This window comes from Nilaparvata lugens, chromosome 6 (assembly GCF_014356525.2).
Source record: "Nilaparvata lugens isolate BPH chromosome 6, ASM1435652v1, whole genome shotgun sequence".
NCBI lineage: Eukaryota > Metazoa > Arthropoda > Insecta > Hemiptera > Delphacidae > Nilaparvata > Nilaparvata lugens.
Window position 1 is genome coordinate 4,147,835 of NC_052509.1, and position 25,269 is coordinate 4,173,103.

Below are 25,269 nucleotides of genomic sequence, written 5' to 3' on the forward strand. Positions count from 1 at the left end.
GACATAAACGCCGATACCATGGGATATCTACTTATGCTATTGTTCCTCTATGGTGATAGTGTTGATTCAAATTTGAACATTTCATGTACAATATATTTAATTGATTCAATTCTAATCAATCAAACTGAATTATTTAATTGTTTTTTTTCAGGCGAAAGCGCAGAAACTCTTAAGAACTACAAAGATGCTTCACTGAAGCTACTTTTCCAGTAACCCTACTACTTCATAGTTATAGATTGTGTTTGAATGTAATTTTCTAAAATACAATCAATTTAAAAATGGTAGGTACTGTATTATTCTTGATTGCTCCCACTTATGATTTTCGATGCATTTATTATTTCGGTTACTATTCTACTAAGCAAATATAATAGCAATTCAACTAAGCATAAATATATTCCACTAAGCAAATTCAATTATTATACTTGTTCCACAGATTCAGAATTTTATTGATTGGAATTACTGAGATATTGAAATTATTCAAATTCTAATGAATTAATAAATATTATTAAACGAAAATCCAAATTAAATGCTGTAAATCGCCCCGAAGACTCTGCTACTGCAAATATTGACAACCGGGTAAACAGCTAGATGGAAATTCGATGAGCACTACTATTTGATTCCCGGGCTGACAAATAATTTTTGAATAGTAGCGCTCATCGAATTTCCATCTAGCTGTTTACCCTATTGTCAATATTTGCAGTAGCAGAGTCTTCGGGGTGATTTACAACATTTAATTTGGCTTCTCGTTTAATATTAATTATTTTATTCATAATGTTATGCTAGAATAGTAGCTTTAATGCTCACCTTTGAAATGCATTCATTTAAACAATAATTGATGGAAGTATGAATTAATATTACAATTATCTTGTATGTTAGAACTGTTTATCAATAGATTTGAGGACAAAACTCAATCAAACTTCCATTAAAATATGTTCAATAATTTTTTTTAAAAACATTGCTTAAATTTCTACACTATATATCACAAAATACTTTCGATTTATCACTCTATTCTCATATAAATTCTACAGTTTATCATACAAATTTTGAGCGTTGGTTGAAAGGTTTAAACCTTTGCTACATTTATACAATTTATGTTGAACTCTATACTAATCTATCACAGGATTCCTAAAACTTCATATCATTTCTCATCTTTACATAACTTACATTTCGCTTTGATGTTTTTACTTAAATTTTCAAATGATACTGACTTTATTTCAATTCATTTCACAACTTTTTCATTTACACTCCTAAATCAATCCATCAAATGTATTTCAAATTTAATATCATTTTTGAAATGATTTTCGATGGATCAATTGGATATCTTAATTCTATCGATCTAGAGTTCAATCTTTCACTGCAATGTTATTAAGTTCATGTTTACCCCAATACAATACGTAGATATTTCAAAATCCCACTAAACTTGAAAAATTATTAGCATCAAATTCATTCAATCAAAAATAATGTAGAAATATTCATTCAACATATTAATAATTAATCTTACGTAAAGACTAATCATAAACTTTCTGCCTGTACTACATTGATTTGTGACAGATACTAATGTGACTTACAATAAGCCAACTCTTTCAGATTCCATTGATAACTATCAGTTTCAATACCTAAATTATCTCTCTATTCATTGAATTAAAATTAATGAAGAGGTATTCATATCCACTCCCAACCAATGTAAGGTTCATTCCTATAATTCACACTAATTTTTTACAGATAGCGCACTAATTTATCACACATATTTTCAACATTTCACATCACTTTTGAAATTATTTTCCTCTAAAATCTTAGACAACCTTTTTGTAATTTCGGAAGTTGTTGGGCGATTTGTGTGATCACCCAACCAACATTCCCCATAAAGGCTGATGAAATTCTGATCCATAGTTTGTAAATTCGACGAACTTGGTCTGTAATTTTGTGATACCACTTTGTAGATAACGGTGTGGAGATCTTCTCCCTTGTATGGTGTTTCTTCACTCATCAACTGCCACATTGTTATTCCCAGAGAGTAGACGTCGGCTTTCTCTGTTACAGTTGTACTTCCTCTGAACATTTCTGGTGCCATGTACTGTATTGTTCCCTGTGTGAAAAGATACAATATATGTGATACACAATGAAACAGCCATTGAAGGTCTTTACACACCTAGCTACGCGTAGCTGGGAATTCGTGTTCGGAAAGTGTAGCCGTCCTATCTCCCAATGTTAAAGCTACACTACACTGGAGTGAACGGGACAGATGGGAGATTAACGTTGGTAGATAGGACGTCTTCCGAAGACGTATTCTTAGTTATACCATAGAGAAACAATAGCGAAAGAAGATATCCCATGGTATAGTGCGTTTATGTCGCAACTTATACTGTTATCTCAAGCCGATTACTGTTGATTATTTTCGAATTTTACTGTTTTGTTGGGGTGAGAGTGTATGAACGGCACAATATGAGAGACTACCAGTGTCACACAGCTTCACGGGAAAGAATTACATGAACTATCGGCTTGAGATAACAGTAAAAGTTGCGACATAAACGCCCCCTATACCATGGGATATCTACTTATGCTATTGTTTACTTCTTATGCTACTTATGCTATACATTACCAGTTACACCAGTTACATTGCTAGTCACCGATATGAGATACATTGTGTACGTTCTGTGTACAGTAAATTGTTCCAGTCCCAATCGTAAATTATTCCATCACGTGACTAGTGCAAAATGTACCCATGGAACGCCATTTCAAAATCGTTGATTCAAGCTTTTGGCGCGCACATATAAAGTTGATTTACACTAAAATGTTTCGTTCACTAGCTGCATATATATATATTGGTGTTCTGCCCTAGGGCAGGTCTAAACTAAACATGATTCCTCCTTCTCCATTCCTCTCTGTCCTGTGCAATTCTCTTTATCTTGGAGTACTTTCCCTCGTCCCTGATATCATCCACCAACTTCACTCTTTTTCGTCCCAGCACCCTCCCTCCTTGCACAGTCCCTTCCATTGTCTCCACAAGTAGTCCGCCATGCCTCAGCAAGTGTCCCAGCCAGTTCCGCTTTCGTCTCCTTATCACTGCCATAATATTCCTTTCCTCTCCTACTCTACGCAGTACCTCCTCATTCCTCACTTTATCTATCCAGCTGATCCTCTCCATCCTTCTCCACACCCACATTTGAAAGGCCTCCAATCTCTTCTCTTCCTGCTTTCTGAGAGTCCAGGTTTCTGCTTCATAGAGAGCCACGCTCCACACAAAACACTTGGCCATCTTCTTCCGCAGTTCCATTTTCATTTTGCTACTCACCAATCTTCTTATATTGCTGAATGCCTCCTTTGCTCTTGCAATTCTCACTTTTACTTCTAAATCACATCGCATATCCTCTTTAATCATACACCCAAGGTACCTGAATGATGACACCTGTTCAATGTGATGCAATCCTATGTTGATTGTTGCTTTCTTTGGAGTCTTGCTGATCACCATACTTTTTGTTTTCTTCACATTCACTCTCATCGCATACTCTTCACAACAGTGATTGATATGTTTTAACATATCATTCATTGCGCGTTCATTTTCAGCCAGCACAGCCATGTCATCTGCAAACTTGATACATTCTATCCTTCTCCCTTCAATCTTCACCCCCCTTTTACCTGACAAACTCTTTCCAATCATTTCCTCCAGGTAGCAGTTGAATAATGTTGGGGACAAGCTGCAACCCTGTCTCACTCCTCTCCCAATTCTACTTCCTTGTGACATTTCATCTCCTATTTTTATTAGCTGTATGAATGAAGAAAGGCTGTTTTACAAACCTACCGTCTAGAAAAGTGTAAATTTCTTTTATTCCATTACTCTCAAATTTTCTATCGAGAAAAATTCATTTAATGAATTGTTATCAAACATCATATTGTTGGTTATGTATTCTATGCTATGGTAAACAAACTATCAGCGCATGCGCAGAGAAGCAAGCAGACTACAATGATCGACCAATGAGAGCTCAGATAGTTGGAACCTGTTGGAACTGTACCAGGTCGGACAATTTACCACACTTCGACTGTGGGGCAGAAAGTTGGAGCTGGAACAGGATTCTGGAACAGAATCTGTCAAAATTCCTCCCATGGAACGTGGAACTTTTCACTTGGTAAATTGTGAATTGGACAATTTACCACATTCCATGTACACAGAACGGGCCCATTTCCAGTTACAGAAACCAGCTACATTTAAAAACTACAAAAAACAAGGAAGTTTCAGTGACACACTACAGTCTTTGCAAACCTTAGATTGCAGCATTCCTGTTACGGACGGAGTACAGTGATGCTAGATTTCACAGAAGCCAGAAAGCCTGTGAGCTAATTGTGTGTGTGTGTTTGAGAGAGAGCAAAAACAAGGAAATTGGAGTTATTGCTGGAATATTACCTGTGGTTACTCACAATACCAATGACTTAATGATATCTGCTTATATAGATGGTTCATTCATGAGAAAAAGGGCGGTCGTTCTTACGCCGTTGCTATTACAACCTTTTTATCGTTGCTAAACCATTGTATATCAGAGTCATTTAGTAATTATATCGACTCTTGTAACCTAATCACTATTGATTCTTGAATAGAAATCAGTTGCTAGTAGCCATGAATCAAGCAATTTTCTACAGAAACTTTGTAGCCCAAATTTGTAAATTTCCAACATTTTTATTTACAGTATGTTGTTTTCCAAGACTGAAACAATTTATTATAACCCTAAAAGTTGAAATACATTGAAAAAAGTGTCTCAACCTCAACAGACACATTTCTCAGTTGGAAATGAATTGTAGTACTCACTTGATGTCGTGGGCAATATTTATAACGTTCCATGTCAGTTATCGAGATGGAGCTTCCGAAATCGCAGATCTTGCTAATCCAGCCCATCTTGTGTATTAAAATGTTCTTTGGCTTTACATCCAGGTGTACGATTTTCTTTTCGTGGCAGTGACTCAGGGCTTGGCATACATCTAAAGAACAACTGACAGCCAGAGAAAGATGAATTATTATTGGAGAAGATATAAGATCAAAATGTTATTAATAAAAGTAGCTGTTATATTTTGAATAAAATCATTTCCTGACTTGTATTTTTATCAACACTTCTGAAATGATTTCAAGATAAATAATGGAGTCTCCTTGATATTATTAAATTAATAGTATAAAATCTATCTTCTGCTTTAGTTTGTTTGGACTAAGTCTCAACTCACACTTGCGCGACTCAGGTCGAGAAGACTCGACTCTAGGTCGAGAGCATGTGTTTTCAAATGGTGACGTCGCGTAGACTAGAATCGACTGGTCTGAGTCTCACCATTTGGAAACACATGCTCTCGACTAGAGTCGAGTCTCTTCTCGACCTGAGTCGCGTAAGTGTGAGTTGAGCCTAAGACAACTCAAATTGATTAACTGAAGAAGAACTCTGAACAAACAAAACCTATTGAAGAACAATAAACTGTACTGTACCGTACTTTCATTGCTGATAATGCCTGTCATATGAGTAAACTATTGAAGTTTGTATTGAAGAGTGTTGATTCAAAATAATTGAAGAATTCTAATAAGTAATATAATGATTACTCACCAAACTTTCTGTAGGAAGGTTAATTCACGTTCGTGGTCATCTAAAACCTCTTGTAGATCTATTGAGTTCCACAGCTCCATCAAAACTATTCCAAATTTTGTGTTGGATGAATTAATAACGCTGATCATATTTACGATATTTGGATGATTCAATTCAAGTGCATGTCTTTCCCTTCTTAGTGATTCTTTTCTTGGGCTATTATTTTTTGGAATTATTTTTACTGCTACTCTTTTACCTGAAAAAAATTCCGTTTCATTGAAGATTTACATTATTCTATTGGAAAATTAAATATTATCTTTATATTATCAAATATTTCACTAAAGATAGAATAAGAATGATTTTTATTCCTTTAGGGCACACAAACAATGCTATCGGAAACGTCAAACAATTAAAATTAAATTAAAATATTATACATTGTAAATATATTCTAATAGAATAAAAGTTTAATTCCTTCAGGGCACAAACAATGCTATTGGAAAATTCTATTTAAGGTTTCCTCCATATATGTCAATAGTATGCTAAATATATGCTAATATATGTCAATAATATCGAGAGAGCACATAAAAATATAAATATACACAAATAGTTAGAGACTACTGAGTACTATTACGTATGGTTTCCAAAAAATAATTCTCTACTGACAGCTGGAGGAAATCAGAAAGTGAGTATAGTGGGTACTGTAAGAGAAGGTTTTCAAGGTTTTGTCGGAATACTGTTAAAGGCAAGTTTCTGGCTGAGTCTGGCAGAATATTGAAAAGTTTCAAAGATACATGATTAGGACTAGTTGATACTTTATCAGTCTTGTGTAAGGTACATCTATTTTTGTTTTATTCTGTGTATTATAACTGTGGATGTCAACTCTGCATCTATATGATGTCTATATCCTTCTTTACTTGAAGTAGGAGTTTGAAAGCTACCATACTGTAAACTGTTATAACTTTTTCTTTTATAAATAATGGCTTGCAATGCTCCAAATACGCAGCACCTGATATAATTCGTATTAACTTTTTCTGTAATAAAAACACTCTTTGCACATCTGGGGCACAACCCCACAAGACCAATCCATACATAAAGACACTCTGAAAAAAGCGAAATAGCACATTCTCAAATAGTGTGCGTGTACACAATCCTTGGGCCTACGAAGGAGATATATAATCCTACTGAGTTTGAAGCAGACATTTTCTATATGAGGTATAGTTTTCATCCACTTTTGGGCTTTTGATCAGTTGCGACCTGAAAACTCTGACACCAGACCTGAGCTAGCCAGGTCACTCGAATATTATTATTATTATTATCCACTTTTGGGCTAGTTTTCATCAATAATGCAAATGATGGGTTTTCTACTTTTAAGTCAATGATTGAGAAGAAACGTTTTACCATGAATAAAATTATGTAATTACCTGTGAAATTTTGATCATATATTTATAATTTTTCACTAGTCTGACCTGAAGAAGTAAAGCTGAAGTACGGTAGACCTTAAAAATATTAATGTGACTATAAAATTAGGTTTACTAATTCCAGTTTTCATGCATACATAGGCTACACACAGAAAATACATTCTTTCTAATATTGTTGTCCATGATGCAAGACATAGTAATGTATTAAAAATATAATTTTATTAAATTGGCAATAATAAAGAACATGGTGTGTAAATTTTACTAGAAGATTGAATACCGTTCGGTACAATTTATATTGGTACCTACGGTTACGGTAAGTATTCGAGTATCAATTTTTATCTGAAATATTCCTACTTACCTTTGTGTCTTGCCTTTATAACTGTTCCAAAATTTCCTTTACCTATCACTGGCCAAGATTTTGATTTCCCGTTCTCCAAAATCGCTTGCTTTTCAGGAGTATTCAGAATTGGAGTTCCTCTTATAGGGGAACCATTCTCTAGAATACTCGTGTGAAAAATTGGAGATTCTGTTTTGGGACTTGATGATACGGTCTTTATTTTATTTAAAAATTCTGTAGAATTATTGAAGTCTATTTTGACTCCATCTAAAAGAATAGAAGGTAGAGCTGTCTGTTTTTCAAGTGGGGAAAAACTATCAAAGTTGAGTGCTCTCCTTGTTGGTGGGTTGTTTTTACACCTGAACCGATTTAATCTTGGAGATTTCCTGAAAATAAGATAAAAATTATTGTTTCAGCCATTTTATAAGATCAGGATACACAATAAAGAATTCAATTTAAAAACAAAACAATTTTGCTGAGAAGACTCAGTTTTCAGGAAATGTGCCGGTTAAATTTTAATTCTGATTAATTTCACGAGAACCAATCAAGGAAGCCGTATTTTAAAAAGGTCTTCTCTGATTGGTTCTCGTAAAATTAATCACGATTAAAATTTAACCAGCTTTTGTGCAAACGAGTCCATGAATTTAAAAATGAGCGCGTCAATAGTCGACTGTCGAGAATGAGAGTTTGATTATCGAATAAAGTCAATATTGCAAATGCGAGACTCGATGTATCAATATCAAAGAGAAAAAACGGAAACCAAACAAGCCATTTTGAAATCTTTGTGTTCTGTGAGATTATCAGGTAAATATGTAATTTGCACTAAATTTTCAATATATTTTGCATAAATTTATTTTTGTATTATTATATAAGTTCATCAAATGAAATGGTTCTTTTAGTATTAAGCAACTGTTATTTACTGAAATACATGCCGACAGAGTTAACCTCAAAGTAATCGTTTACAAACGTGTTTACAATGTTTTGAAAATCTTATTTATCTTTTATTCAACTTTATTTTAGTATAATAATGTTTTTTTTACAGAATGACGGCATCAGTTGCAACAAAACTTCTACTCTCTTCCTCTGGTAAGTAACTTGATTACATAAATTATTCTGATGAATAGTATAACCTAATACCTTGGTTAGTGCCACAGGCTTTCTTGTATATTATTCAGTTAAGAAGCAAATTAATGAAATTTATCTTGATATTTTATTAGTTACCGTACCTATTTCTTGAAATTCATTAAATAATTTGAATGAAACATGGCGGCTCACATTAATAAACGTTTCGAAATGTAAGCTTGGGCCCAAATATATGTGCTGTAATGAAAACTAGGCTATTCCAATGCTGCTGTATTTAATTTTTTTGCAAATTCATATTTAGTTCCATGTTTTGATCAATTACACTGGTATAGCCAGTCATTAATAAGAATATTTATGATGTTGATTAGTGGTTGAAAAAGTCTCTGGATTGCAGGCTGTCAAGGAATAACTGGTAGGCCTACATGGAACTATTTCTTGCTGTTCGGACTTAATTCACTTAAATTCAATTAATGTATTCAATTAAAATCTCCCTCATAGTTTGGTGAGAATTTGCTTTTTATTCACAGCATTACCAATCATATATATTCACTACCCTATTCACGAGGATCCTCATACAGGAAGAATTGGTATTGAATTAATTAAAACACTTTAAAGTCAATTTAAAATATTTGCTAATGTTATCTTCTCACCTCTGTTTTTGCTATTGTATAAGTTTGTTAATACCAGTTCCAATATCATATTATATATATATTTTTTAACTGTTGATTCTTTTAATTAATGCTGACAGTCATGCTTTTTTTTATCGCGGTTGATGCCCACATGGTTTTTCGCTTGTGCGTGGGTAATGTAAAGTACGAGGGTAAATTATTATGAAATGATTAAATGCCCTATTATGATATGATTAAACGTCCATGCCTATTCGATGGAAAGGCCGAAGGCAGACTGAAGGTTGCAACGTCTTAGTCAACTCGGCTATCTGGCCGACAAATTAATTTTTTGATCATTGAGTTTCTGAATCTCTGCACTTTTCTGTAGTGAATTCTCCTTAATAAAGCATTAATATCTTTATGTCTGCTTTTCCAGAATTGGTGGACAAGTGTATCGGATCAAGAATTCACATAATTATGAAAAATGACAAGGAAATCGTGGGAACCCTACTGGGGTTTGATGATTTCGTCAACATGCTGCTAGAGGATGTAACAGAATATGAATCTACTCCTGAAGGTAGACGAATTACAAAACTCGACCAGATTCTACTCAATGGAAACAATATTACAATGGTGAGTATTCATTCATTTATTCGTGGATACAATTACAAATCATAAAAATATGATTAGGAAGGAACAACAGGCTTGGCCCAAAACTATTCCATTCCCAAATTTTGATAATTAATAGCATGTCCAAAAAATAGGTTAATATGTTCTACTGTAAAACGTTCAAGTTCAATTTTCGTCCAAAAATATGTAAGCTGAAAATTTGAATTGGAAAAATTAAAACACCAAACTAAATTTAAATATAACACTCAATTATCACTTCATATTGAATTAATCAAGGATTTTATAAATTTTGACCCAAAAAATGCACACAAAAATACACCAGTCTTTCTGTTTTCAAAAGTATTCATAATTAATATTAATATTAAGTATTGTATTAATATTGCAGCTGGGTATTTAATGTAATCCCTATTGATCACATCATACTAAGTATGATTCACTTTTTCTAACACTTTCCAGATATAAAGTTCAAAAAGCTACCTATTGGTCTTTAGGTCTTTTAGCTATTGTCTTTATTACTTTCCTTGCCCTATTACCATAGGTAAGGAAAGTATTGCTTTCCAAAAAAAATTAAGGTAGGTACCCTAATTTCAAGTTTTCTATACGTTTCAAGGTCCCCTGAGTCCAAAAACATGATTTTTGGGTGTGTGTGTGTGTGTGAGAAATTCAATAAAATTCAATTCAAGATGGCGGAAAAAATGGCGGATAATTACTAAAAAACCATGTTTTTCTCGAAAACGGCTCTAACGATTTTCTTCAAATTTATACCATGGATAGCTATTTATAAGCCCTATCAACTGACATGAGTCTAATTTCTGGGAAAATCCCAGGAGCTCCGTAATATTCTTGAGAAAAATGGCGGATAATTACTAAAAAACCATGTTTTTCACAATTTTCTCAAAAATAACTTGAACGATTTTTTTCAAATTCATACCCTGTATAGTTATCTATCAGCTCTATCAACTGGCATGAGTCTTCTTCTGGGGAAACTAATGGGGGGTCCACCCCATCCTTGATTAATGTACTTAGTAACCTCCTTCCGTGCATGAGGTAGGTAGCGCAGTTCAAAAAAGAATACATAGTCGAGATATTTCATCTGTAAAACAGCTGTTTTGACGACTTTGAAAAATGAGGACTAAACAAATCATCGAGTTTCACAATTTACACAAAGGAAAAAGTACTCTGAAAACAATTATATATACACATATACAGAAGTCTGATCGTAGTTTCAAATATGAGCAAGGAAAGTTGTGTGAGTGTACCACACCAGATTTTTTTTCATCATCCACTTGATAATCGCAAATCTTTGTTAGAAGACTGACAAGGAATAGTTTGTGAGGAAAGATACGCCACAATTAATATTGGACAGTGAATATGCTGGCTTATATTGGCTTTGTATCGTTTCAGAATTGAGTTACACTATTTTTTTATAGCTCTGTACATGTCAGGAAAAGGCTGGATTTTTAAAGAAGATTTCTACTGGGTTTAGTGGTAATTCTGTATTTTGTATCATGCAGCTGCCATGAATCATTCGTCAGTTACGTGCAATCCAATATGCAGCTACCACTCACTTCTACCTCCAAATGAAAAATTTGTAGTGTAATCTGTTTTTAACGGGAAAGTATAAAAGTGCCACTGAAATTCGCCTTGAGTTCTGAGACTTCCTGAATGTTTTGTTTTTCTTATTGATTCTGAATGTGAATATTGTGAGTTTGAATAAATAAAATTTGAATTTGAATTTGAGTTGTGTAGTGTGTATGGGGACGACGTTATTCCAATTGCTCCTCGTTTGTTTCAATCCTCTGTTGAAGGAAGAATAACATTATACAAAGTTGCAACGAAGTGACTGTCCATTCACGTCAGTGCCCCAAACATTGTTGGAGATGTCCGAAGGCACCGCGACCGGTAGCCTTATGTTTGACAAAATTAATGTTGAAATTAGCCATACACACTTCACAACTTGCAGTGAATTTTAGTCGGACTTTTATTTTCTCTCGTTAAAAACAGATTACAATAGGAATTATCATTTGGAGGTAGAAGTGTGGTAACTCCTTATTGAGGTAGACGCACATAGATCGTCATCGGACGGACGGCACGCATCGGACGGATCGGATTATGCATCAAATCTAATCATCCGATCCGTACGATGCGTGCCGTCTGTCCGATGACGATCTGTGTGCGCCTACCTTTGGATTGCTTGTAACTTATGAATGAATCATGACAGTGACATCAAAATTTTACAGTACTGCCACTAAGGCCCTGTACACATGACGGCGTTGGACGCCGCGTTGGCAAATTGTGATACCGTACACGTGGCGACGTTAAACGCCGCGTTTAACGCTCGGTGCTCAAACGCGCGTTTGACACAACATACGATTACCTATTCACTACAAAAGCGCGCGTTCGACTGAGTGCATGTGTACGTTCCAATGCCCAGTATAGTAACTCGAAGCGCGCTGCAAACGCGGCGGTTGATGTGGAAACTACAAGCGTAGCTTTTTCAAAGCGCGCGTTTGCATGTGTTACGATCCCATTCTTTCTATGTTTGTGTCAAACGCGCGTTTGACAACCGAGCGTTAAACGCAGCGTTTTACGTCGTCATGTGTACAGGCCCTAAACATGGTAGAAAGTTCCCCGAAAATTTAATTCTCGTCCTGCCATGTACAGGTCTATAAAAAATTAAGTAACTTGATTGTGGAACGATCCTCGTACTTTCTTGCAGGGTGATAGGCCTACCTACAAGAACTTGCATAGTTTTTGCAAACTTAGTACTCAGTCGGATAAGGGGGTTATTGACTGCTGAAACTCGGAACGCCTGACCGCTCTCTGCGTGCATACACTCTCAATTATAATAAAATGCACATCTATCATTTATATTGAGACAAAAATGTAGTATATACTATAATTTTAGACGGTTTCATCATTTATTGAAAATTAGTTCACTGTTCGTTCATAACTTCAAGTTTCCAATAAATTATAAATATTTATCTATATATAATTATATACTATATATATTTATCTATATCTGTGTATCTATATATGCTGAAATTAAATTTTTCTATTAATTCTGCCATGATTTCTATAACAGAAATATCATAACTTTGTTGTAGTTCAGACACTGTTACTTGTAAGTATTTGATGTTATAGTTCAGACACTGTGTTACTTGTAAGTATTTGATGTTATAGTTCAGACACTGTGTTACTTGTAAATATTTGAAAACCACTTAATTTTCTTGGAGTATTGAGGAATGCATTTCACACCTGAGGGGGAGCTTCTTCAGCCTCAGAGGCTGAATATTTACAAATATATTTAACACAGTTTCTAAACTACAACAAAGTTTTTATACAGTGTTTCGTCATGGAAAGCAACATCAATGAAATATTATCTTTAGGAATTGTACACAGCGGAAAGTTTACACATATTAGCCTAAGCTGTCAGGCTCGCTTCGCTCGCATCCGTCTAGCCAGGGGGCCGCCCCCTGGACCCCCGTAAAAAATTAGATCAGCAGGCTCGCTTCGCTCGCCATATCAGGCGATATATATTCCCAGTAATAGCTCTGATTGGAGTAGCAGTGCCAATCAATTTTTCCGCGATAAATGCATTTCAATCTTCAACTTGGTGCAACCCTAACAAAGTCAACTCAACTTAATGTCAACCTGACAAAATTATTAATTTAGTTACCAGTTAACAACTGTTTCGAAGAGGTACTCTCTCTAGATTATAGTTCTATATTAACATATGGTATGGACATTTTTCAATTATAATTAAGAGATTGGAATAAGAAGAATATACATGCTAAAAGACGAACTTTAAACCCTTAGAAACCACCCTTAGAGTTAGAATATTGCCAAAAGATTTCTTAGTGCGCCTCTAAAGGGCCAACTGAACATACCTACCAAATTTGAACGTTTTTGGTCCGGTAGATTTTTAGTTCTACGAGTGAGTGAGTGAGTGAGTCAGTCAGTGAGTGAGTGAGTGAGTGCCATTTCGCTTTTATATATATATAGATAGAAAATAGGACTCCATATTAAAGGGAAACACAATTGGGTATTGCAAATTGTACTTCAAAAGAAGTGGAATTGTTATAAAATATATTGAATAGTTGTATTATCTTGTAGTGCTTTTTCTAAGTCTCTTTTTTATTGAAACTTTTTATAAGTTTTAATAGAAAACTCATCCATCAATGTATTAATTAATTCATTCATACAATAATTACATTATTAAAATTATAGGGAGAGAAAAATAAGGTAACCTTGTGCTATTCCTCTCCCAAATTTAGATAAGGTTACACATAGTCCGAAATGGGTTAAGTCTTGTAGTTCTTCACTTCACAAAATTATCAGATCTTAAATATGTTCAAAAAGTAGATTTTTAAATTATGACGCCTCAAAAACAAAAATAGACCATCAACATTATAGTTGATGAATTACAGTTTAGTTTATAAATTCTAATTCTGGAATGTTTCCTTTCAAAATGTTATAAAATAATTATATATCATCTATTTATATAGAAATATAATTCGTATTCACATTTTTAACCAATAATCAAATGCATTTCTATTTTCAGCTTGTTCCTGGAGGTGATATGCAGGGAGATTGATTGGTTTTATAATGAATACTTGCCGAATGCCATTCAAGTTCATTTTAAGTTACTGTAAGTTTTGTAAATTATCATTTGTAAGGTTAATAATCGTTTATAAAATAAAACAGTTGAAAAAGTAGTGTATCTATTTTATTAACCGGTGGTATCCTAAATGTTCATAAATTCACTGTATCAATGAGTGGATCATCAGCCAATCATCTTGATGGTTTATTTGAACTGTAGTGTAACAGATGGAAATAAATTAATGAATTTAATATGGATTTTCGTTTGATAATTATTGTAGTGTAATATATACTATCATTTCAGTAGAAAACATATTATTGAGGAAGTTGGTTTTTATTAGATTAGTAGTTTGGATTTTATCATTCTAAGATAATTAGATATTGTAGTTGAAAAAACTATATTTGATGTATTTTGCTGTTTGTATGTAACATTGCTTTGATAATCAGATTGAGTAGAATTGAGTGCAATCGGGTCTAAGTAATGTATAGCAAGCATCACAACATTTCTTTCCAATGCATAGTTTTGATTATCAATAGTATTTTATTTCATGTCATCTTGTGCTATTGAAAATAATGATTTCTCCGATCTATAGAACGATTTCAATCTATCTGAAGTCTATTTATTTGAGTTTATTAAGTGTCAGTTTGCAATGGACTTTCATTTTTAACCAATCTTGGAGATATTAGTTGCACTTTCTTGTGAGGTCCTCATCCTACTTGAACTGTTGTTCAGTAATCTAATGTAGATAAAAATTATCACTTTTACGCCAATAATTAGTCTCAAGTATCAAAGTTCTACCTGCACGCTGAAGATGTGGTCCTTGCCGCAGTGCCTTGAAACGCATCCGGAATTTACATAACTACTGTTGTTGAAGTGAGCATCTGATAAAGGATTCGATTTTTGCTGTTTTGTTTGTTGTAAGCTGTATTTTTTTGCATTGAATTTAAGGGCTTTTGAATAGTACGGTATTTTTAACGTTTCTTTCTTGAATGTATAGTAAGGTAAGCTATTTTGGTTGCACTACTTGCAATGCACCTGAATAAATTAAGGTATTGAACAGTTTTTGAACATATTACTTCTTTGACTTATAGTGCATCTTCTCATTCGCTTTTTATTTCAAAGCAATTCTGTGACATGTTTTGCTGTAGCTTTTATTGCATTGATACTTGAGGCATGGATCGTATTGGTATTCAACTAATTTTATAAGAGAAGGATATTGCACCTCATAAGTACAGATTTATTAAACAATTAGGCAGCGGTGAATGCAGTGATTTTATCTAGAGCAATAAAACAATATATTGTACATGTGAAAACGGTGGAAGCAGCTATGTAGGACTTTAATATAAATTAAAATGTCAAATGTTAGGAAATACATTGGAAAATAAAATGAATGAAAGACTGAGAATTGGTGTTTTCCTACTCGATTCAGAATTATTCTGAAATAATAATTATTTTTTAAATTCACTCCATATAATATTATGAAGTATGTAATAACTTCTCAGCCTGCCTGTAAAAATTCCTCCTCGGCCTCTAAAGAACTGAAAAAACGTCGATTTCAAGAGTAAGGAAAGTGTAAGAAACAGTTAATTTTTTGAAAAATGTTAAAATCTTTTCAATCTGAATTCTGAACTTGATTAGTTGAGCTATTTTTATAGTTGAATATAGATAGTGTCACATTTTTCTACATTGACTTAATATTACGTAGATATAGTGATTTATTCTCTAGGGATACTCAATAATTTTTCAGTAAGATAGATTATCTTCGCATGGATTAGTAGGTACTTTTTTGAATCAAACAGTTTGACTAGCAGGCCTAGTCTATCAAATACTAGTCTATCAAATTGAAAATACTTAGATAGGCCCATTGATGTACAGTAAATTGATTCATGAGAGTTGATTTTCGTCATGTTAATAAGAATATTTCAAAAAGAAAAACATTCCTGGAATGCGTTAATTCATGGCTCTCAATTTGCTTACTAAATTACCAACTCATTTGGTGGTTTCTCCCAAAAATATAAAAATAATTAAAAATATGACCGGTACATAAAATTAAAGGCTCCGTATCTTACCCCTTTTTATTCGGCAGGTTTTTATTTGACCTACCTTTCACTTGAGAATCTCTTTTCGACCACTTCACCAACGTTTAATCTCACAGGTGACACACTTTTTCCTCTGAAAACAATTTTTGCCAATTGTTTTCCTAAAACCGGTGTTTTATCCATTGTATAACCTTTACTTTTCACTACAACGTTCCACTCACCAGATTAACTACAGACTGGTTAAATATTTTCATTTTCTCACTGTTCACAATGCTATCAGTCACTTCCACACTTAGATTCAATTCAAACTGACAGAATTCCTCATAAATAACATCAACATTCCCCATTTAACCAATGCTGACAGTATGAAGTTGATATCACTATATCTACTGTTGATAATCTTGTCTTCACTCTTGAAATTTGTCCTGTTGATAAGTCCTATGGTTGTTGAGGAATTGGAACATCATTTTTAGATACCGTAATACTGATGGTTCTCAGCTAAAATGATAATCATATCTATCTGTATTTATCACTATAGTGTGATTCACTTCAAAATATAGAAAATATATAAATGTATAAATAAATTGAATGAGATCATTAATTATTAATAACATCAACCATCATGGAGTATGCTAACAGACGTGAATCTCAGTTTATTAAAGCATTTTTTTATAATGCATGATAATTATTAAATTTCACTAGAATTATTCAATAATTCATTATAATAATATTACACGCGGGATCGAGTTACTATGAAGTGGACAAAAATATTTTATCAATATGAGTCACTATGTTGAGCATCTTATTCTTAAAATATATAATACATATCCTATTATATTAAGCGAGCAATTTCTGATTTCTTTTTAATGGTTATCTGGTTATGTATGTCCAACGGATCTCGAAATGGCTCTAACGATTTTCACAAAATTTGGAACATAGTAGGTTTATGATATAAAAATTCGATTGCACTAGGTCTCATCCTGGGAAAACTCGCTGAAGGGCATGAAAGGATAATAATTATTCATCCTTGGAAAAACATATGATAATCTCGTCGTCTGTTGATGATTGAAGTGAGTGAGCGAGTGCATGTGTGTAGGACTGAGATAAAATTATGACTCAGCTGTTGAACTTTTGTAATCATTCAATCAGGTACTTAGTGCCGGTTGCACAAAAGCCGGTTAAATTTTACTCATGATTAATTCAAGTAGAACCAATCAGAGAAGCGATCATTCTGAAATGATCCTCTTTGATTTGGTTCACGTGAAATTAATCAGGATTAAAATTTAACCGGATTTGTGCAACCAGGCGTTTGTGAGAGAAATTTTTGCATTCCTCTGGGAATTGATATCAATTCACTGTGATTAGATAGAACATTTCTGTATGAACTATAAATCATATATTATCATTTCTTCTTTCGTAATAATTTTTTCATGCTTTTTTACTCCGAGCGAAGTTCGGTCCCGATATTTTATTTTACATGAGTAAATTAATCATTGTTGTTCCAATTTTTTAGCTCTAAGGTGATATCTTGCGTCTTACGTTTTCTCATGATGCTCAACCTTTATAATGTTTTCACAAATTAGCTAAATCATTTCAAAAAGTAGTTTGGTTATTAATAGTCTTTTGATTAACTCCTACAAAAACGCTCAAGTTTGAGATAATATAGGTATACTTCAACGATAATAAGTAAACTGATGGGAAGCAATAATAATTATTAATATAATGTCTGGTTCAAAATTGCCTAAAAACACCACGCTAATATAATATAATGCCTGGTTCAAAATTGTCTAAAAATACCACACCATCAGATAAGAAACTAAGTTGAGCAGAGGTTGTAAGTTGACGTGATTCCTAATAATTTCCTCGTAATAAATAAAGTCTCTGGATTAGGAAGACTTCTTTGTTATAATTTGTAAAAAAGTTTTTCGACATAATTTTCCTCATATTGTAACAAATGTGATATATACACTAATCTAACACAATAGGTGAACAAAAATGATGTTGTTTTTTATCAAATTTTATTTCGCCATAATAACAAAAATAATACATAATACAAAGTTGAGTAAAATAATAATCAATCCTTGAACAAGTAATACTCTGCAAATTGAAATAACACATTAGGCGCTGCCTGCAAAACCGAAGTTTGATTGCTGACAATGTTTATCAAACTATAGTCCGTACAAAACTACTTATGACTTGGAGGAATATGCGGCACAGAGAAATTGAGGGAGATCAACCAATTACAGTGATTAATAGAGTCAAAGGTAGAAGCGTAGTTGCCAAATTGTCAGTCGTCTGACTGCTTTCAGACAAGCAACTTCGCATGAGTAGCATGAGCACGTATGAACAGTCACTAGAAGTTTGAGAACGCTGACCGCTTCAAAACGGCAACATCGCGCCTCTGTATCCCTCCCGCTGTATGCTTTCTCTGCCACGCATGTCCATCCCAAGTAAGAAGTAATTTTGTACAGAGTATAATGTGGTTGGTGAGGGAATGCTTGGAGAGTGCATGGCAGGAATAGGCATGGTTTCATGCTACCAGAGATGAACAAATATTCTCTAGTATACTCTAATATACCTGTAGTATACCTAATATACCTCTAATATCCTCGAGAAGTAGCATACCTCTTTTCTCTCTAATGCTACACGCAGTGTGCTTACTCTTCTTCTTCTCAGATCAACAAACCTTTAACTCTTGGCAGAGGAAACTTCTATAATTTATTTTATTGATTTTTAATTTATCAAATCAATAACTCATAATTTTATACAAGAAACTCAATCTACTTTACTTTCTCCGGCTACTAAAAAGCTAAAATTTTTAATTTATTAGATGGTTTATTCCGTGCTCTGGGATAACAACAGTGTAGCTTTTGCAATGTACCAGGCATTGACTCAGCGATAGCAGAATTGTTTGCGAGACAGCCTTCAACATCAGTAGCTCTTGGTCCATGTTCCTCAGGCCACCACACGATGGCAGTTCTTCTATTGACTTGGAAAGTGAGACATGACTTTGCTCAACGAGAAACAAATGTTCTCGAAGTTTGGCTAAGGAAGATGGTGTTACGTTTGAACATTTAATCAGGTGTTCTCTCAAAGGCGGTGGAGGCTTCTTTGAATGATATTCAGCCACAGCTCGTAATCTATTGACCCATTGTTGACGAGAGCGTGCGTTTTGGGCCCGCAGCATGACCAGTTCTCCCGACGTAGGGTTCACTGTGAACGTTTTCGAGTCTTCGTCACTGGGAGAAATGACGGCTGCTTCCAAGTGTACCCTGCCTCGTGGTTGGTCCGTCACATTCAAATAATAGTTGAGAATTCCTGTTCTAGGATCCAAAATGAACCATCTATATTGCCAACCCTTTACGACATTCGTGTACTTGGAAAGTTGGCCTTTATATACTTCTGTTGTAATATTCATCTTCGAAGTAATCTGATCACCATTACAAAAGGACACGAGTGAAATTGTTACTCGATGCTGGAGCTAGAAAACAGAAATTTCTTAAATAAATCAGTCTATGTTTTTTATTATTGACTGAGAAATAATGTCAGCTGATTCTCACTGATTTGATGTAACACTTTTTCGACATCCAGAACTTTTTGCATATCTCATATTATTCAATGTTAATTTTCAATGCTGAACATAAACAATATACGAAATTTTTATTTTATGTTTGGTTTTGAAGCATCAAAATTAAAAATCTACTTTGTGAAAATAGTTAAGAACTGACAATTTTGTGAAGTGAACGACTACAAGACTTAACCTATTTCGGACTAAGTTATGTGTAACCTTATCTAAATTTGGGAGAGGAATAGCACAAGGTTACCTATTATTTCTCTCCCTATCATTTTGATGATGTAATTATTGTATGAACCTACAAAGAATAAATAATAAATTGAAAAGCTAGATTTTCATGATTCCTCAAATTAAATAACTTCAATAACTGTTATAGTGATTCTCACCTCACTTTCAGTATTAGCTACAAGGGATTCATAGATAAAATTCAAAGGGAAAGCTGACAGTTTTACTTGAATTACTATAAATTCCCTGTGGTAGTTGGTAAGTTCTTTCCAGTTTGTTTCAAAAGTTAATGAGTTATGAGGGGCTAAGGGGCGGTTTTCCCGAGAAAATATTATGGGAAATAAAAGTGCGGGAAATATTGAGTTTGAGGTGGGGAAAAATAGTGTGGCAGAATCCAATCAGATCGTACAAGACATGGGGGAACGAGGATAACTGTGGAGAAGATATGAGCCAATAATATCATTGATTAGAGCACTGAGTCACTGTCGTTAAAACTGCAATTGATCAACTTTCGGTGGAAAGTTGGGATCAACTTTCGGTGGAAAGTGGGATCAACTTTTTGTGAGTGGGTCTCATAGGGAGTTTTGGTATATGGTGAAATCACTTTGGTCTGTCAGCAGTGGTTGAATGGAATAAGCTTGGTGTTATTTATAAAGATTGATGGCACAGTTTGAAGTGGAAATCTCTCTTTATCAATTAATGCTTTTGGATATCATTGTTGTCATTCAAGTTTAATTCCCTAGTCTTCTCTGGCGGTTTAGTGTTTTGGTTGGTAGTTTTTTAGATTCCAAAGTTTTTTAGTTTTGAGAAAAATGATTAATGATTGTTCTATCTTCATAAAACTATAAAATAATAAATTTGTCAACTAACTTATGAAACTTATGAAACTCTTTAACTTATATTTTAATAACTGATTAACTTATTTATCAAACTCTATCTTCATCAACTTTAGGTTGAAACTTTTATTGTGTAAGTTATAAATTGTATTTATATTCCTAAGAATTAATTTTCATTATGTTTCAAAGTAACAACTACTCTATTAGTAGAAAGGCAACATAATTATCAAGTTCTAATTTTATCGTGGAAAAATCCTTCATCTCTGAATACGTGTTTAATTTATTACAAACTATTCTCTGTCGCTACTATCATGAAGGAAAGGAAATAGTTATTTGTGCAACTAGTGCGCAAAGTGACAGTTTGCTGCACCGAAAGAAACGTTTACGCCCGAGCCGTTGGCGAGGGCGGAATGGTTTCTTGAGTGCAGCAGAGGAACTTTGCGCACGTATTTCACATTAAATTTTCCTACAGTTTACTATGAATATGAAAGTGGATAATCATGGGTAAAATTCCCTGAAATCCATCAAATGTTTTTCTGTGTAATTTTATTATTAATAAAACCTCAATTTATTTAAAATTGAATAATAATAATGTAGTAATGAATGAAGGCGGCTCACTCATGTGGTGGCTGTCGCACCTCACTATACGTGCACCTCACTATACCACAGTCAGTGCAACTTAATTTTGATTTTCCTGCACTGGTGCTCCATTAACCTACTAACTTTTTTGTGTTGCCATGTTGCAAATCTGGAGTGCAGAAAAAAATTTTCCCGCACTAGAGCGGAAAGTGATTCTTAGTGTATTGTAATCAGTACAGGAACAGCAACTTTCCGAGGTAGCTGTAGGAAAACGTTATTTGTTTTTCCTTTTTCCTGTGCTACTGCAGATATAGATGGTTAATTTCACTAAAGTGAAATAATGGAGAATTTCTCAATGATGCGTTGAAAAATTGCTGAATGGAATAAACTGTGTAATGTAGCCGATTATTTGACATGAATTTTCACAATCCGAGAGCATCCATTGTTTAAAAATTGAAAGTGTTGACAACGGTGAAAATTCATGACAAGTAAAATTGGACTGAAAATGGAAGGTTGGTGTCACAGTTGGAGGAAGTGATGGAGAGATGGAGAAGGTACTACGAAAATAAGTTCCAAAGAAATGAGAATGAAACAGGGTTTGACCAAGATGAGCATCAGCAAATGATGGATGAATTGATAGATGGCATAACCAATGAGATCACTACAAATGAAGTGGAAGAATCAATAAAAAGGCTGAGGACAGGAAGGGCTGCGGGAGAGGATGGGATTGTGCCAGAGCTAATAAAATGGGGAGGAGATCTCTTGATAGAGAAGATGACAAGTTTGATCAACTTGATATGGCATCAAGAAAGAGTTCCCAGTCAATGGACCAAGAATATTATCATCCCTATCCACAAGAAGGGCCCCACCACAGACTGTGAAAATTATAGAGCGGTTTGCCTCTCTCAAGTGAGCATGAAAGTATACACGGGTATTCTGGAGAAACGTTTGCGCAAAGTTGTAGAGCAAGAGATGGAGGAGGAACAGGCAGCGTTTAGGCCGGGTAGACAGGCCCAGGAGCATGTGTCATCGCTGAGGAATATATGCTCAAAATTTTTAGAGAGGGGAAAGCCTGTCTATTTAGCTTTCTTAGACCTGAAGGCTGCTTTTGACTCAGTTCCACGACAGGTGATATGGGAAGCCTTAAAAAGAAAGAGAGTACCTGAAAAGCTGATCAAGGCCATCATTAGTGTCAATGTAGGAATGAGAGCGAAAGTGCGAATATGTGGAGGAATGTCCCATGAATTTGGTATGGAGATGGGGGTAAAACAGGGTGACAGTCTGAGTCCCCTACTCTTCATATTAGTGATGGATGAGATCCATAAGGTGTGCAAGAGAAGGACCCAGAATATGATGGTAGGGTATTGGAACATGCGACCGATTGGGGCAAGAGCTCTCCTATATGCGGACGATATAGTGCTGATTGCTGATACTCAGCAGAAACTCCAACAATCAGTGACAGAATGGGCTGAGGAGCTGAAACGAAGAGGAATGATTATGAATGTGAGTAAAAGTAAGGTGATGGTGGTTTCAAGAGGAGGGAGAGAGAATATTCAAATTATGGTGAGTGAAGAACTGCTCGAACAGGTAGGGAAGTACGAATACCTTGGTACAATGTTTACTGAGGACGGAAAAATAGATCTGGAAGTGATGAATAGGGTGAGAAAGGGATCTACGGCCTACTATGCAATCAAGGATTGCATTTTTGGGAAAAGAGAGATAGAAAAAAGAATTAAAAATCACGTCTATCGATCAGTAATTGAACCCATCATGTTGTACGGGAGTGAAAGCTGGCCCATTAAATCATGCCATGAGAATAAAATCAGGACGGTGGAATGAAGTGTCACAGGAAATCAGTAGGAAAGACCAGGAGAGATAGGATTCGAAACACCAGGATAAGAGAGGAAGTTGGCATGAGAGATGTGAGCGAGAGGATAGAAATGAGGCAGCTTGGATGGTTTGGGCATATACAGCGGATGGGGGATGATAGAAAGGCCAAACAGTATGTAAATGTCAGAGTACAGGGCAAAAGAACAGTGGGCCGTCCAAGGTATTCGTACGAGGACAGAATAGAGGAAATAGGGAGGAGAAGGGGAAAGAGTGTTCCTGACTGATGTGGCTCAGACTCCATGGCATCAAATTGAAGCATTACCCTCAGTTGATGACATGGTCAAGACTTTCGAGAATTGGACTTTGACTTTGTATGACAAACATGCACCTTATGTGACAAGGAGGATTAATAGAAAACGACGAGTACCGTGGATGACTGAAGACATACTTAAGATGATGGGACGTAGAGACAAAGCACATAGAAAATTTAAAAAGACATTTGACTTGGACAGTTTGATAGAGTATAGGAGCCTTAGAAATAGGGTTAAACAGGAATTACGGAACTCAAAGATTAGGTACTTGAATTCGTTTATGACAAACAATAGACAAGACTCTAAATCACTTTGGCAGGGAATAAAAGAATTCGGGCTTGGCAAAGAGAAATCGAATCCACAAATTGACTTACCATTGAATAATATAAATGACCATTTCGTTTCACACTCTAACCAACGCGACGAAGTTGTCATTGCTAATCACATTGATGATCTTGAAGAGCAGGTTACAAACTTAGATTTACCAATCACTGATCAATTTCATTTCCATCCAATCTCAGAAGAAGACACTTTCAGAGCAATTCAACGTATTCATAGTAATGCTATGGGTGTAGACAAAATTCCTATTAAATTTATCAAGAAGATGTTATTTGCTGTTTTACCAACCATTACATACATTTTCAACAAGTCACTTGAAGAAGGCATTTTCCCTGAAAACTGGAAGTTTGCTCTGGTTCGCCCTCTAAATAAAGTTCCATCACCCAATAAAGTTGAGGATTTTAGACCAATCAGTATTTACCTGCATTGTCCAAAGTGCTAGAAAGACTCATTCATGCTCAAGTTGTAAAATTTCTAGACAACAATAGTAAGCTTCATAACTTTCAATCAGGCTTTAGAAAATTCCATTCAACTGAGACAGCTCTGCTTCGTGTCACTGATGATATAAGGTTAGCTATGGACCAAAGAAAATGCACCATCCTCACCCTATTTGATTTTTCTAAAGCATTCGATACTGTTGATCATACAGTCCTTCTGAATAAGTTGGCTATTCTTGGTTTCAGTCACAACTCGTTAGTTTGGTTTAAATCCTATCTATTAGGTAGGAAACAATGTGTATCTGTCGGTGACAAAAAGTCAACTTGGAAAAACGTTATGCATGGAGTACCACAAGGTTCAATTTTAGGCCCTCTCCTCTTCACTTTGTATGCTAATGACCTTTCTTCCATTATCAAATTCTCCAGTTTCCATACTTATGCAGACGACCTTCAAATCTATTTAAGCTGTCCCATAACAAAAATTAATGAAACAGTTGGAATAATGAATCAGGATATCAATTCGATAGTGGAATGGACAAAGAAAAATGGCCTTAAGCTTAATCCCATCAAAACACAACCCATTATAATTGGATATTCTCGTCTTATAAACAATATTGACCTTGAATCGATTCACAAAATTAGTGTAGACGGTAATGACATTCCTTACTGTAGCTCAGTTAAAAATTTAGGCATTATTATGAATAATACTCTTGACTGGTCAGAACAAGTGAACAAAACTTGTAAAAAGGTATTCTCAGCCATGCATGCATTGAAGAAAATGCACGATATCCTCCCTAGAAACATTAAATTATTATTGGTTCAATCTCTCATCTTCCCACATTTAATGTATTGTAATTCTGTTCTTAAC

At 34.6% G+C, this 25,269-nt stretch overlaps 3 protein-coding genes across 3 annotated transcripts; 1 reads left to right on the forward strand and 2 right to left on the reverse strand.

The window, feature by feature from the left end:
• Window positions 1-917: 917 nt before the first annotated feature.
• Window positions 918-16,515, reverse strand: LOC111044499 (serine/threonine-protein kinase mos). The gene is made up of 5 exons (XM_039429973.1): window positions 16,335-16,515; window positions 7,329-7,693; window positions 5,574-5,808; window positions 4,799-4,979; window positions 918-2,086 (listed from the first exon to the last, which is right to left on the reverse strand). Exons 1-5 carry the CDS (start codon window positions 16,451-16,453, stop codon window positions 1,751-1,753), a joined length of 1,236 nt encoding a protein of 411 aa, XP_039285907.1. The 5' UTR covers window positions 16,454-16,515; the 3' UTR covers window positions 918-1,750.
• LOC120351774 (U6 snRNA-associated Sm-like protein LSm5) lies at window positions 9,440-14,346 on the forward strand. The gene is made up of 2 exons (XM_039429975.1): window positions 9,440-9,631; window positions 14,193-14,346. Exons 1-2 carry the CDS (start codon window positions 9,476-9,478, stop codon window positions 14,223-14,225), a joined length of 189 nt encoding a protein of 62 aa, XP_039285909.1. The 5' UTR covers window positions 9,440-9,475; the 3' UTR covers window positions 14,226-14,346.
• A 2,573-nt stretch (window positions 16,516-19,088) lies between the features above and the next one.
• On the reverse strand, window positions 19,089-19,688 carry LOC120351981 (oxysterol-binding protein-related protein 11-like). The gene has a single exon (XM_039431333.1). It carries the CDS (start codon window positions 19,686-19,688, stop codon window positions 19,089-19,091), a length of 600 nt encoding a protein of 199 aa, XP_039287267.1.
• Window positions 19,689-25,269: the final 5,581 nt, after the last annotated feature.

Coding starts and splice junctions, on each gene's coding strand:
- LOC111044499 (XM_039429973.1), bottom strand. CDS start 16,453: ATGGATAAAACACCGGTTTTAGGAAAACAATTGGCAAAAATTGTTTTC. Junction 5,809..7,328: donor TATAAAGGCAAGACACAAAG/GTAAGTAGGAAT, acceptor AATTTTTTTCAG/GTAAAAGAGTAGCAGTAAAA. Junction 2,087..4,798: donor AATATTGCCCACGACATCAA/GTGAGTACTACA, acceptor CTTTTCACACAG/GGAACAATACAGTACATGGC.
- LOC120351774 (XM_039429975.1), top strand. CDS start 9,476: ATGAAAAATGACAAGGAAATCGTGGGAACCCTACTGGGGTTTGATGAT. Junction 9,632..14,192: donor ATGGAAACAATATTACAATG/GTGAGTATTCAT, acceptor TTCTATTTTCAG/CTTGTTCCTGGAGGTGATAT.
- LOC120351981 (XM_039431333.1), bottom strand. CDS start 19,688: ATGAATATTACAACAGAAGTATATAAAGGCCAACTTTCCAAGTACACG.